The sequence below is a fragment of the Nicotiana tomentosiformis genome, chromosome 2, assembly GCF_000390325.3.
Source record: "Nicotiana tomentosiformis chromosome 2, ASM39032v3, whole genome shotgun sequence".
NCBI classification, from domain to species: Eukaryota; Viridiplantae; Streptophyta; class Magnoliopsida; order Solanales; family Solanaceae; genus Nicotiana; species Nicotiana tomentosiformis.
In genome coordinates, this window is record NC_090813.1 from 28,305,282 (window position 1) to 28,319,985 (window position 14,704).

The 14,704-nt window shown below is 33.2% G+C and overlaps 2 protein-coding genes and 2 long non-coding RNA genes across 6 annotated transcripts; 2 read left to right on the forward strand and 2 right to left on the reverse strand.

Moving 5' to 3' along the window:
• Positions 1-1,135: 1,135 nt before the first annotated feature.
• Positions 1,136-4,349, forward strand: LOC104087579 (large ribosomal subunit protein uL4-like). Its single transcript, XM_009592091.4, has 2 exons — positions 1,136-2,332; positions 3,950-4,349. Exons 1-2 carry the CDS (start codon positions 1,229-1,231, stop codon positions 4,061-4,063), a joined length of 1,218 nt encoding a protein of 405 aa, XP_009590386.1. The 5' UTR covers positions 1,136-1,228; the 3' UTR covers positions 4,064-4,349.
• Positions 4,350-5,691: 1,342 nt separating this feature from the next.
• LOC104087577 (patatin-like protein 2) lies at positions 5,692-7,516 on the forward strand. The gene is made up of 6 exons (XM_009592090.4): positions 5,692-5,971; positions 6,063-6,249; positions 6,346-6,507; positions 6,590-6,880; positions 6,976-7,151; positions 7,248-7,516. The coding sequence occupies exons 1-6, from the start codon at positions 5,871-5,873 to the stop codon at positions 7,309-7,311; spliced, it is 981 nt and encodes a 326-aa protein (XP_009590385.1). The 5' UTR covers positions 5,692-5,870; the 3' UTR covers positions 7,312-7,516.
• LOC104087578 (uncharacterized) lies at positions 6,169-8,333 on the reverse strand. 3 transcript variants are annotated; one of them, XR_684318.4, is made up of 5 exons: positions 8,189-8,333; positions 7,994-8,104; positions 7,693-7,778; positions 7,208-7,305; positions 6,169-6,854 (listed from the first exon to the last, which is right to left on the reverse strand). It is a non-coding gene; the product is annotated as an uncharacterized lncRNA (long non-coding RNA). The 3 variants fall into 3 exon arrangements; XR_684317.4 differs by having other exon boundaries at positions 7,994-8,333; XR_011413750.1 differs by lacking the exon at positions 7,208-7,305 and having other exon boundaries at positions 7,994-8,333.
• Positions 8,334-11,957: 3,624 nt separating this feature from the next.
• On the reverse strand, positions 11,958-12,316 carry LOC138906407 (uncharacterized). The gene is made up of 2 exons (XR_011413751.1): positions 12,178-12,316; positions 11,958-12,089 (listed from the first exon to the last, which is right to left on the reverse strand). It is a non-coding gene; the product is annotated as an uncharacterized lncRNA (long non-coding RNA).
• Between the last annotated feature and the right edge of the window lie 2,388 nt (positions 12,317-14,704).

The window sequence follows — 14,704 nt, forward strand, 5'->3', positions numbered from 1 at the left end:
AACTATAACGTGTACGGATCTCATCGATCGACACTATCAATAATATAGTTAAGAAACATTATTTATGATATAAATCATGAAACATGTGTACTTATTGTTGCTGTTAAAATTATTAACTTGAGTTTAATTAATTTCATTATATAGGTTGCATGATTTTCATAGCTTAATGTATTAACAATGCACGTTGGTGATAAATTAGGAAAAAAGCTGTTTTAAAATTATTTTATGAGCAATTTTGACAATCTCAATATTTACAACAACTAAGAACAATTTAATAAGCTTATAGCCCGTTTGGTCAAACGGCAAAAATCAGTTTATTTTGAGAATTGTTTTTTCTCAAAAGTGTTTTTCTCAAAAGTATTTTTAGTGAGAAATAATTTGTGTTTGTCTAATAAATTAGAAAATCACTTCTGAGCAGCAATTAGTGTTTGGCCAAACTTTTAAAAACTGCTTTTAAGAAACTATTTTTTTCTCGCTTTTCTAAAATTACTTTTGCTTCTCCTCAAAAGCATTTTTTTCCTTTCAAAAGTTTGGCCAAATACTTTAATCATAGAAAAAAAAAATACTTTTGACCAAAAAAGATGCTTTTGCCTCAAAAGAAGTTTGACCAAACAAGCTATTATTAGTTATCGTGCAATATGATTAGATAGTCAAACTAAACAATAAAAATATTATTAAACCACAACAAACAATATAATCTATCTAAGTATTATATTCATAGAGTAGTATAATACAATTGACACCATATTAAACAATACATAATTAAAATCTGAAAACAACAATCCGAAATAAAGTGTAAGTGATTAATGATACATACAATACAATGGAATAGTGTTAATAACAAGGGATCTTTACATAATTAATTAGCCAGATTTATCGTTTAATTTTTATAGTCGGCATACATAGATTATACATTGATTATATTACATATTATGTATGAATTATTCTATATATTATACATTTATCGACAATTTTAATTTAAGTGGTCGGGTGGACGGCTATTTGGGTAAATTCTTAGACAAAGAAATTGCAAGGAAAATGGATCCATGGGTTTAAGCCCCAAAAATGGATTTAAGTCCGGCCCATTTTCTAACCCTTCTGCTCCTCTGTGCTACTTATATTCATACACGGACAAAAACCTAGCTCTCTTCAAAGTCGCCACTCTGTTCATCTACTCTTAAAAAACCCTAGCAGCCATTCCCCTTCCCCTTAACCCCCGCCATTACCAATGGCAACAGCTGCGGCCATTCCCACCACCACCGTTCAATCCTTCGAAAATGACATGGCCACTGACGGCGCCGTTCCTCTACCCGCCGTCATGAAAGCTCCGATCCGACCCGACGTCGTAACCTACGTCCACTCCAACATTTCCAAAAACGCCCGTCAACCTTACGCCGTTTCGAAAAAAGCCGGTCACCAAACCTCCGCTGAGTCATGGGGTACTGGACGTGCTGTTTCACGTATCCCTCGTGTCGCCGGTGGTGGAACCCACCGTGCTGGGCAAGCTGCTTTCGGTAACATGTGTCGTGGTGGTCGCATGTTCGCTCCGACCAAAATCTGGCGCCGTTGGCACCGTAAGATCCCCGTTAACCAAAAGCGTTATGCTGTAGCTTCAGCTATTGCTGCGTCTGCAGTTCCTTCGCTTGTCCTCGCGCGTGGTCATCGTATTGAATCAGTTCCCGAGCTCCCTCTCGTTGTTTCGGATTCAGTTGAGAGTATTGAAAAGACATCTAATGCTATCAAAGCTTTAAAACAAATCGGTGCTTATCCTGATGCTGAGAAAGCTAAGGACAGTCACGCGATTCGTCCAGGTAAAGGTAAAATGCGTAACCGTAGGTACATTTCCCGTAAAGGTCCACTGATTGTGTACGGAACTGAAGGTGCTAAGCTAGTAAAAGCGTTCCGTAATATTCCTGGAGTCGAAATTTGCCATGTCGATCGATTGAATTTACTGAAGCTTGCTCCTGGAGGTCATTTAGGAAGGTTTATTGTGTGGACTAAATCGGCTTATGAGAAATTGGATGGGATTTATGGTTCATTTGATAAGGCGTCTGAGAAGAAGAAGGGATACGTGTTGCCTAGGCCGAAAATGGCGAATGCTGATCTGGCTAGGATTATTAATTCTGATGAGGTGCAGTCCGTTGTGAGGCCAATCAAGAAGGATGTTAATAAGAGGGCGACATTGAAGAAGAACCCACTTAAGAACCTGAATGTGCTGCTGAAGCTTAACCCATATGCAAAGACTGCAAGGAGAATGTCTCTTTTGGCTGAGGCTCAACGTGTTAAGGCTAAGAAAGAGAAGCTCGACAAGAAGAGGCATCAAGTCACTAAGGTATATTCTTCTAAAATTTTGTATATAGCAGTAGACACTGCTGTACATATCCTGAGATTTTGTGTAGTTTTATAATATTGGCCTGAAATGAGCGTATATTGGGTAACATGGCCATTGAGGATTAATATAACCGATCCCAACTTGTTGAGACTTGGATTAGCTCTTGTTGTTAGTTTAACTTCATGTTTTAGTTTACTAGTTTAATCTCTTTTGTGATATTATAAGAAAAAAATTGCTAATTTATTTACGTTAATACAGAACTATTGTCTTTAAGCTAAAATTGATTTAATCTTAGCAGACCTCATAGAATAGAACGTACTTATGTATGCACAATTTTCTTTGATGATCTAGTATCCTGGTTTGGTTTAGATTGTTTTCCTAGAGATGATTCTGTTGTTTGTTTCTTGTTTGTCATTATAATTTGTTGAGTCTACTATGCACAGAACACTCAGTTTGGGTTTTTGCGGAGTTTGCATTGCTGCTAGTACTCATTTATAGAAACTTTTGTGGTCGTTTTTGCAATTGCTGTAATTTACTATGTGTTGTGTTGTTTGACTTTAATTGCAATCTGATTGCTTCAGTTGATTGTTCTGTGATTCCCTCTCGAATAACTAAATGTATGTTTACCCCTGATAAGGCGAGCTAATAAGTTTTGTTGAGGAACTGAGATGTGTAATGATGTAGGGATGATATGGATCCTATTTTTCTCTGATCTTGGTGGGTTAGTGTGCAAAACAATGTTTAGATCATAGTGCTAAGAAAAGGATAGCCTGAAGGGCATGATACTGTTGGATTTAAATTTTAGCTTTTCTTAATAGAGATGGGATGTTATGATATTATGTTACTTCCCAAATTTAGTTTAACACCTGACCTGTAGATTGTGGCGTGTTATTTTCTGTTCTAAAAAATTTAACACCGACTTCTAGTTCTTGGCAAAAGTTTCCTCAATTCTAGTGATAATCCTTATCATCTTCATCATTATTATGTTAGTGGAAGCTAAATATAAAGTGTCGAATGGACGGGACGCATCTATTTTGCCATTTGTATTTAATTTGTTTTTGTATTAGACAACAGTTTTTTTTGTTTTATAATTTCTTGTTTTTGTTTTTCGAAAAACAACTGAGAATGTCTGGAATTGTTTCGAGATTGTTGGAAGTATCACTAATGTCCTACATTTTTTGGGTCATCTATTTGGGTGAAAATAGTAAGACTAATACTGACTAGACATACTGCACATATTTTTTAAATGAATATTGCTTTTGTTCAAGAAAAACAAGAGTTCTGTTGATATAAAAAAAATACTCTGCTTAACTGTGATCCAATAGAGCTGAAAATTGCACATATTCGGTTTTTCCTGTCACTGCCATATTTTTTTCTCCACGATCAAATTAATATTAATACAGTTCGTAGCATTCAAACTTTTAGTTGGTTTCATATTATTTTCACCAAAACCCGCAGCTAATTCCCTAAAGTCAAACCATTTTCTAATCCAAGCTCAGCCTTAGAGTTCCCCCATTTTTGGTTAATAGTATTTTAGTAATGCTGTATTTCACTGTGAAACCTGAGTTTGATTGTGCACTATGTTAACTCAATTTTCTTGTTTTTCTTGTTCCACAGGAGGAGGCATCAGCTATCAGGGCAGCAGGCACATCTTGGTTCAAGACAATGATTTCAGATTCTGATTACACAGAGTTCGAGAACTTCACAAAGTGGCTTGGCGTTACACAGTGAAGGACTTTTTTGTTTTGAAATCATGCTAGAAACTATTTTGGGTTTTTCAGCTTTGATTGTTCAAACTATGAAAGAGATCAAGTGGGAGGGAAATTACATGCTCAAGTCACCTAAGTTGTTACTTGCACATATATTTCCTGACCACATTTTGATGTCAAGTTTTGTTTTAGTTGGAGTGTTATTTTTGACAGATGTGGTATTAAGTATTTTGTGGAATAGCCCTTGTAATGAATTGCTCTTCAACATCGCATGTCTGATTTATCATTTTGATATGTTCAGCTTCTCATACTGGTGTTCGTTTGAAAGTGGTTATTGGACACTAAACGCATCTGGTGTCTGTTGCTTTTGTGCTATTTAAGGACCAACAGTAACATGACAATTATTAATGTGATACCTGCGGTGCTTATGTTTATAGAGCTTAGGTGTTGTTCCATCTATTCTTTCTGGTATGCTCACGTATGACTGGATAAAGATTAGCTGATTTTTCTAGTGTTCGCCTAAAAGTTTCTCGGTTGTAAAAAATGTAAGTTCCTATGTTGTAGTTGGAATCAAGATTGGCTCCTATGGTTAGAGATAATTGCTTAAAGGAAAGAGAACTCTGGTAATATGACAAGAGAATAGGTAATACTAAGCTATTATTTCTTTTTCAGCGTTGAGTGTATCTACAAAATCAATGAAGACTGAAGTGTTAGGCCCATAGTATTTAGCAGTTTTTTAAAAAGGCTTTCTTGGAATTTGCCTTCGGGCTCGCATCGGGGTGGAGCACTATGAATTTGCCTTCGGGCTCGCACCGGGGTGGAGCACTATGAATTTGCCTTCGGGCTCGCACCGGGGTGGAGCACTATCAAAACGCCCGCTTAGAGCGTAGCGGGAACATACATCAAGAAGACAAGAACGTTGTCTATAAGAAACAAATATTACTTGATCAGATACATCAAGAAGACAAGAACGTTGTCTATAAGAAACAAATATTACTTGATCAGATACGACAAAATATATATTTGTACCTCACAAAATAAAAGCTACTTCATATAATTATTTAAAAAAATTCATGTAATTACAAATGATATCTAATCAATTTGGTTGTTTATCTTTTCAAACTTAAACGTTATTCAATCAATCCAAAGTCAAGTACTCGGTATAATTGCAAAGGGAAGATTCTAAGTGGTGAGAGCAAAATAGACATTACATAGGAAAGGAGGAAGAGAATATTTTTTTCTTCAAAGTTGGAAAGTTAATTTATAGAGCAAGTCGTGGGTGTAAATGATTTTCACCAATTTTTAAAAAAACTATCATTTTCAAAAGTGCTTTTACAGTAAACGGATTGATTCATTATTCTCAGACATTTATGATTTTTCTACGATTCTCCAAAATAATCATTTCAAAACTATCGTTTATGGTAGTCATCATCAGTGAATATAACATGGTCTCGCCCAAATTGGATTTTCAACTTTGCTTCATTGCATGACATTCAGAAATGAGATGATTGTAATTTGTAAATAAGATTAGTCGAAGAAGTTCCAAGATTTTGGAATTATTATATTTTTTAAATAATTTTGGAGACATTTTATACTAGAGTTTAAATTGTATATTTTGTATTTGATATTAAGGAACATGAAAGAGATATTTAGAGATTTAGCCGATGTTGAGCCCAATGTTATGTTGACCACCCTCCATACATGTTGCTTTTACACATAAATTTACAAGTTCCACATTTGGATGATAGGAATTGGATGGTAAAGAAGCAAGGGTCGCAGATTACTTCGATGTAATCGCAGGAACGAGCACAGGTGGTTTGGTAACTGCAATGTTAACTGCACCAAACAAAGAGGGACGTCCTCTTTTTGCTGCTAAAGATATCATTCCGTTCTATCTTGAACAGGGCCCTAAGATTTTTCCATACGGAAGGTAAAATCACTTTGTAAATTAGCAGTAATATTTCTATCAATTAGTGTTTATATCATAGCGCTAATGATTGAAGTTGCTTTTTATTTATCAGGGGATTGCTTGGATCAATAAAGAAGATGTTGAAATCTCTGGTTAGACCAAAGTATAATGGGAAATATCTTCACAAAGTTATACAAGAGAAGCTAGGCCAAACTCGATTGTGTAAAACGTTAACCAATATTATTGTTCCAACTTTTGATATCAAGAATTTGCAACCAATAGTCTTCTCTACATTTGAGGTTCGTACTCTAGCTAATAACATACATATATCCTTTTTTCCATTCTATGACTTATTTACTCGACATAAAAACTAACATATTTCTTACATCTTGCAGGCCAAAGAAGATCCATTAATGGATGCTCGGTTATCTGATATTTGCATCAGCACATCTGCTGCTCCAACTTATCTTCCTGCACATTATTTCAAGAACCAAGACAAAGATGGACATGTTCAAGAATTCAATCTTGTAGATGGTGGAGTAGCAGCCAACAATCCAGTAAATACATTTATTCTATCTTTCCAAATATCTGTCATTTCCTCTCTTTTTCATACATATTGATTTAAGTCTTCACTTGTAGGTCCTCGTCGCTACAAGCCAAGTAACCAAACAAATTTTCCTTGGAGATCCAGATTTCTCAATGGATTGTGGTCGGTTCTTAGTAATCTCATTAGGTACTGGCTCACCAAAGGTGAAGCCGAAATACAATGCCACAACAGCAATCAAATGGGGTCTCTGCAGATGGCTGCTCAATGGTGGTTCTTCTCCAATTGTGGATGTTCTTACTCAAGCCAGTGACGATATGGTTAATTTGCCCTTGTCTGCTCTCCTCCAAGCGCTTCATTCTGAAAATAATTACCTTCGTATTCAGGTACATATATGCAATTTACTATAAGAAAAAGTAGGGCAGGGGACTTTAAAATCACCCAAGGTAACATGGATTTTTTTTTTTTATCATAATGATAGGATGACACGTTATCTCGGACAAACTCCTCTGTTGACATATCAACAAAGGATAACATGGACAAATTAGTTGAAATTGGGAAGAACTTGCTGAAGAAACCAGTTTCAAGGATAAATTCGCACACAGGTCTACTTGAACCATGTCAAAATGGTGGCTCAAATGAAGAAAGTCTGAAAAGGTAATTCAAATTAATCTTCTGAATACACTATCTTAGATAGTAAAAGTAATACTTACTAGTTGGAATAAATGAGCTTACATAACCATTCTTTGCCAGGTTCGCGAAGTTGCTTTCAGAAGAAAGAAGACTTAGGAAATCCAAGGCAGCTTTAAGACTTTAACAAACAAAAGATCAAAAGATCAGAGTAGTCAGTCATCTGTTGTTCAATATTTGAGTTGAGCAAACTGACTAGTTATTTGCAAATATGTGTTATATTCAAGTTGTAAATAGATTTAGCAATTGTAAATAGATCTATTCTGTAACAACTGTAACTTTTAAATGTTTTTGTTCTAGCAGTTATAAATAGATCCATTCTTTTTCCTTCCAAGTCTTCTGCAACTCACCAGATTCAAAATAAATAAGTACAAGTCTTGTTTCGTTCGTTATGTTTAGTCATCCAAGTTATACGCAATATGAATTAGTCATCCAAGCTATACAACACAAGTTGATGTAATAAGCTGATGCAGTAATGAATTAGAAACGCGAGGACACAATACTGTACCTGTGAAGTAGGCCTTGATCAATGTAATCTTCAAACTCCTAAAGTTGTCACTGCCCATATTAGATCATCACCATAAATAAATTTTCCTGTGAAAAATACGAAATAAAGGAAAATTAGCACTTTTAGTCTTTATGATTTTTGATTAAGCACAATTTAACCTTTAATTAGTTCATATGTGCATTAAATTTAACGAATTATTAAGTGCTAAACTATTCAATTATCGAATCAGAATTTATCAATCACGGAGGAACCAAAAGTGCAATTATCCAACAGAAGAAAAACACAAAGAAAGAAACTTTACCATATCCAAGTCAATCTTGTGCTTCTCTTTCGATTCATTTTCCAATATTTACTCAATTATGAAATAGCAGATATGCCAATACCTTCTCCTTTGAAAGCATTCCTCAAACACCTAAAGACATAAACAAATATTTTCTACCCAATATATTATTCTACTTTAAAAGGGAAAAGGAATGTGATCAGTTTTTTCCTATACCTTCAGACTGTTTTTTTTTCATTCTCCAGAATTAAGAGCAGGGAGTTTAAGCTAAACTGTGGATCTTTAGTGGAGAAGCACATCAAAATACTCCGAAAAACTTCTTACAAAATCACAAGTTCTTCTCCAGAAGTGAAGCGGTTAACTTATCATTTATGTCATTTAACTATTTTTCGTTACTAACCTTTACAACTTAAAAGTCATTTTAGTTCATAACCTACAAAATATTTAATAAAAAATATGACATAACATTATATTTAATTAAAAAATCTAGCAATAATATCACATAAGCTTAAATAAACCATATCTAAATTAGACTCATTTTTTCTTCAACCCGATTTGACCTATAATCAAAATGAATTATTAATATTTGAACAATTAACTAGACTAGCACTTTGATTTTGTGGTTAATTTGTAGAAAAAGAAGTCTAAGAAATTTAAGAAAAATTAGGTCTTTTGAATTTATCTTTAGGTTTTGGTAGTATATTTACGGTCAAACACAATACATTGTCTTTTTCTTTTATCCAAATTATCGTTATAGGTTGTCTACGATTGTGGTGTGTACCGGCAATTTTTACTATGCAATTTCATTGTCGGTGTTTCTTACTGAACAATATTTTTGTCTGTTAGTATTGCTTAATAAGCAATATTTTGACTTTAGTGGAATAATAATTTGTGAAAATAAGTTCTTATTAGCTTGGTGTTCTTGTCTGTTAGTGGTACATTTAATTGTTATGTGAGATTGATATGGTAGTATTTTAACTTCATGAAAAATTATAAAATGATATAAAGGATGCAAAAACTGGTTCTGTGCTAGTTCTGTTCATATTTTTAATGAAATTATAGGTGATGGTATTAAGGTTATTACGTAACAAATTAAGTAAGATATTTTTAGCACAAAATAATTGTTCTTTTCTTTTCCTTCTAATTGTCAAAATATTAAAACTCATTTGGGTTATGGGTCAAATCGGGCTGAAGAAAAAATGAATCTAACTTAGATATGGTATATTTAAGCTTATGTGACATTATTTTTAGATTTTTTAATTAAATTTAATGTCATGTCATATTTTTATTGGATATTTTGTAGGTTTTGAATTAGAATGACTTTTAAGTTATAAAGTTAAAGTTGAGTGACTTTTAAGTAATGAAAAATAGTTAAATGACTTTTGTGAAATAAATGATAAGTTGAATGACCATGAGTGAATTAACCCTCGATGAAGAGAGAAGTGGAGGAAGCTGAAATCTCTATTTTACTTTTTTTTCCCAGACAAATCTCAATTTAACAAAGAATTGGAAATTATGTGAAAGATTGTACCTCGTATAACTGAGAAACCTTACTTTATGTGAAATACAATTACTCATACTTGTCTGAAGGTGCTGTTTGATTGCCAAATGTATCATTTCCGCCATAAAGAGAGTTTGAGTCAACAATCCTAAGTTTCTGAGAAATTTTACTTAGTGACTCACACAAGTATGATTAGTTATGTGAGGCTATTAATTATTTGACAAATGGTAATTGGACCCCTACGTCACTCCTCCTTCTGAAAGGGAGCCTTCACGTAACTAGTAAAGTTATTGCCATGTGACAAGAAGGTTACGGGTTCCAGCCATGAAAACAATCTCTTGCAGAAATACAGAGTAAAACTGCGTTCAATACACCCTTTCCTGGACATTGCGCACAGTGAAAGTTTAGTGCACCCAGTTGCCTTTTTTTTAGTCATACCTTTTTGTTCCCTTGTTAGCTTAAAGAGTATCTTCTTGAGTTTCAACTAAACCTGTTAAACGGGTCGGGTTGACCCGGTTTCGGATCGACTCAAACCGGTATTAAATTGGACCGGTGGTAGAGGGCCGGGTAGGGCTGGGTTGGGGGGGGAGGGGGAGGGGTAAGGGGTTGGGAAGTTTACATTTTTCTTACCGGTTAACCGGACCGATCAAGGAAAATCACTGTTGAACCGGTTAACCGGACCGGTTCAACGGCTATTTTTTGATTTTTTTTTTTTAAAATTCATTTTCCGCTGGCAACGGTCAGCTTCCAATTTGATCGTTCCAACGGATATTTTGCAAGAATAGCCCTTTTTGGGTAATTTTTTTTAAAAATAACACTTTTAGTAATTACTAATTTAGCAATTTTCTGTTCTTTCTGCTATGGCTCGGGACGTGCTGAATGTGACAATTTCAACTGTTGCATCAGAGAGTGCATTTAGTCAAGCAAGACAACAATTAGGAGACACCCATCACTCATTGGGAAGCAATGCTTTGGAAGTTTTAGTATTTTTCAGAGATTGGATTAGATCGGGACGAAGAAATCAGGGGCGTGAAGATGTTGATAAACCAGAAGATCTACGAGGAACTTGAAGATATATTAACATATGGTCACCTATCTAAATTTAACACTCCAGAAGATGGCCAAGAAGTTTATATTGATTATGAAGAACTTATTAAGGCAATGCAAAACCTTTGAATGTAACCTTTAATTTGCAAGTTTGAAATAAAAAAGGAACTTGCAAATTATAAGTGCAATTTTTTTCCATCTTCATTATATTCTATTATCTTAAATTCTTAATGAAATATTCAAATATAAGGATTTTAAAGCCTTTGCATCATTTATTCAAACACTCTTTTTATAAGATTGTTTTTTTGTTTTATATTTTTACTTTATCTTAATATAAATTACGATAGTTATACAAAATACCAAAATAAAAAAACTGACCCGGCCTGGCCCATTTGGCCCGTAACCCTTTCGGTTCATTAAATGACCGGATGGGCCCGAACCCGGACCCGGTTGAGAAAAAACGGTACCAACCCGAATTGGTGACCGTCCGGTCATATTTTTCTTCAATCCGGCCCGCCCCCTGTCACCTTTAGTTTCAACCGAGAATGCAGAGCACAACTTTGTTTTCAAGAAACTTGCTTGATTATAATTTTAACAGATCTTTTTTTTTTGAATCTTTCTATATGACTGTTAAATTTCAAGGACTAAAGTTTTTTGACCTATAACAATCCGCTTTATTTTTAGTATTTTCAAGAACTAAAAAGTGACTAAGGATTGAAAGGGAACTTTCATTGCATTTCAAATTGGCAGATACAAGTTTGGCAGATACAAGTAAGAGTTTATTATTCAAATGGTCATTCAGTTATCCCAAATTATCTGCTAAAGTCATTTTTCTTTCGTTTGTAACAACAAAATCACTTAACTATGCATATAACACTCAGAAGGTCAATCAGCTAGATTTTCTAAATTTTTGATTGTCAAATACCTATTGTACTCTCTAAATTATCATTTTTTTTAACTTTTTAAATATTATAAATTTTTTCTCTTTTTAATCTACATTTTGGACTTACCTATAGAAAAATATATTTTATTTATAAAATAAAAAATAAAAAATTAGTTTTCAGCTCATATAATGATGGAATAATAATATAAGTATAAATTTCAACCATATATAATGTATATTATAAAAATACCTTTATTTAAATAGTTATTTTTATATTACGTGCATGGAATATATATTTTACAACCTTTATTTTCTTTCATTCTCAATTGTGTAAATATATTTTTTAATTTTTGTTGTTAATACTAATTATTACGAACAAATTATTCTAATTAAATTTTTTACTATGCTCATTATTTTTTTATTCCAGCATTATATATGCTTAAATACTTTTTATTTTTTTATTTTATAAATAAAATTTATTTATTATATAGGTAAGTCTATAATATAAATTAAAAAGGAAAAAATCATAATATTAAAAAGTTAAAAAAAATAAAAAGAAGATAAATGTTTATAATTTAGAGGGTAAAATAGGTATTTGACAATCCAAAATTTAGAAAATCTAGTTGAGTGACCTTCTGAGTAGCCGGCACAAACCAGTGACTAGCAACCAGAAGAGGCATGTCAATCTGCAGTTCAGGAAAATGAAACAAGCTATTATATCTGTTTAAAAAAGGTTTCATAAACAAATGACTAGTGACTACTAAAAGTTCTTACATCATCCTTATAGAATGAACCCCAGTACTTGTTCTCAAGAGATCGTCACCATTCTTCTGAGCTGAATTAGATATTAACCAAACCGGTGTTTCAACAGTAGAATTTAGACCTCCACCCAAGTCATTGACAGGATAGGCGGGCAATCTGCGGTTCTTTCCGCTGGCCTAATAAATTGTAACCCTCAGTTCCCCATATTTCAAATCTTGAGTCACGCCCGCAGATCAATTCCTTTCCGACAACACTAGAATACATAGAAAAATTCACATCTGTTCTACGCGATGGTAGCTTGTTCTTATCAACATATAATGGTCTAGTTTGTCTAACTGAATCTGAGAAAAGTACAGGATCTTTTTTATTTCTGCTAGTAAAATCTAATATTTTCTTCAGAAGCCAATAACAATCGGTAACCATATGGCTGCCGTCCAAACAGTTTGAGTCCCCATATACTACAACTCGACCCCCACCAACCTCCAAAAGACCAAGAATAGGTGAAACTATCTGCATTCATAAAGTATATTGAGTTAGATAGGCAGCTCAACTACTGCCTAGAAAATTGATAGGAATGCTAATATTATTGGCATAATCTTCATTGGATAATGTATATTTTTCCCAGTGTCCTTTTGTGCAATTTAAAGCAAGCAACAACAGACAATTATTTGTTTAAGATATTGAAGATTGACGTACAATTCTCTGTCATAACGATAAGCATACTTCCCTTCAGTTACCCACCAAAATAGCAGTACAATTATCAACGCTTTATGAAATAAAGTCGATTTCTAGAACACAACTTAGAGAGGCAGACAGTAGCGGAAGGGGGTTGGACTAACTGTAAGACATTGTGTTTAATCTGGTTTAAAATGGAAAAAAAAAAGACAATAGAAAATTACATACACACGCTTACGGAAAGCTAACTCACTTCAAAGTGGTTCAGCATTGGATTAGAGTACCCTAAAACACTACAGCCTCAAAGAGATACTCAATATCAGTTCAGGGATAAGCTAAAAGAGAGAAGTTTTGACAGTGTCATCTAATTCTTACTAATGATTTCACGTATACAAATTCTTACCTCATTTAGATCGTGTAAAATAAAGCTAACGTGAAAGTTGAGTATTTTGCCTACAATATAGGCCTTCGAAAGTTCTAAAATTGCAGCTATATGAAATATATATATTTTTCCTAGCAGTTCCAACACCATAATCTCACATGGATAAGAAAACTTTGTCCGTCTCTTACCATATGAAGGGTTCCTTCGTAATATGAATTTTCTCCCAAAAATCAATTTTATATATATATATATATATAAGTCCTAAATATGGTGAACTCTTGAAATTTCAAAATTGTTATTAGCAGAGTGCGTTCGGAATGAGTTTAGGATAGTATTAACTTTTATTTAGTATTGGGTGAACGTGCAAAGAAGGGAATTTAGACTTAAATCAATAAGAATCCAGACAACTTTTTTATACAAGAAGAGGTTCATTTGGCTTGTCTATAATTTTGATTAACTTTGAATGAAGAACTGTTTTTTTTTTCTTTCTGTATAATGATATTATGAAAGTACAGTTTACAAAGAGATGCTAGATGAGATACAACAACATAGCAAATTTATATCTTATTTAATAAATATTTATAACTATAAATAATATAGAACTAATTACACAAAATTCATTCAAAAAATATTGAATTCAACTATATATTGTATCAATGTACTAATAATTATTTTCACCATTTAAACATAAATTGCGTTTAGTTTTATCTCCGTTGCTATTTTTAAATAATTTGTATATTCGTTTTATATTGATTAACGTGATGCACATGTGCAACGCACATACACTAAAACTAGTAAAATAAAATAGCTGTTAGAAAGAAGTTAGAATAGGGGAGGTTAGAGACGGACTCGTTGTTATTAAAAAAACTAGTTTATGGACACACGCTTTGCGCGTGTATGCCTTATTAATTAAAATAAAAATTTAAAACGTACATAAATAATATCAACAAATTTGTTTCAGTTTAGAATAAAAAATAAAAAAAATGCAAATTTTTGAAAATGATAATATTGATCCTATTTAACTAACTGAATAAAGAAGAAAAAATTGTTCAACAAAATTATCCAGTGGGTGGTAAATATTAATGGAAGTATGGATAAGCAATAAACTATTTACCTACTAAATGCATATTGGCAATTTGGCATATCAACCAAGATCACCTAAGTAACCTTAATTTATCCAATTACTTGTCTAGCTATTTATCATTTAATTTGTACGAATCAACTTGCTCCCACGTTTGAATATAGAAGAAATAACGAATAATTCAAAAATTGAGACGACAACAATATAATTACTGAGAACAACAACGAAGAGAAAATCGATACATGAAATATGATTTCAATCTCTCTGTCCATAGTGCAGGGTCTGCATATCCCATAGCAGGGGCGGACCCAAGAAGGGTCAAGGGGGTTCAGTTGAATCCGCTTCGTTGAAAAATTGTACTGTATATACAGATAAATTATATTTATAACAAATTTATTTTT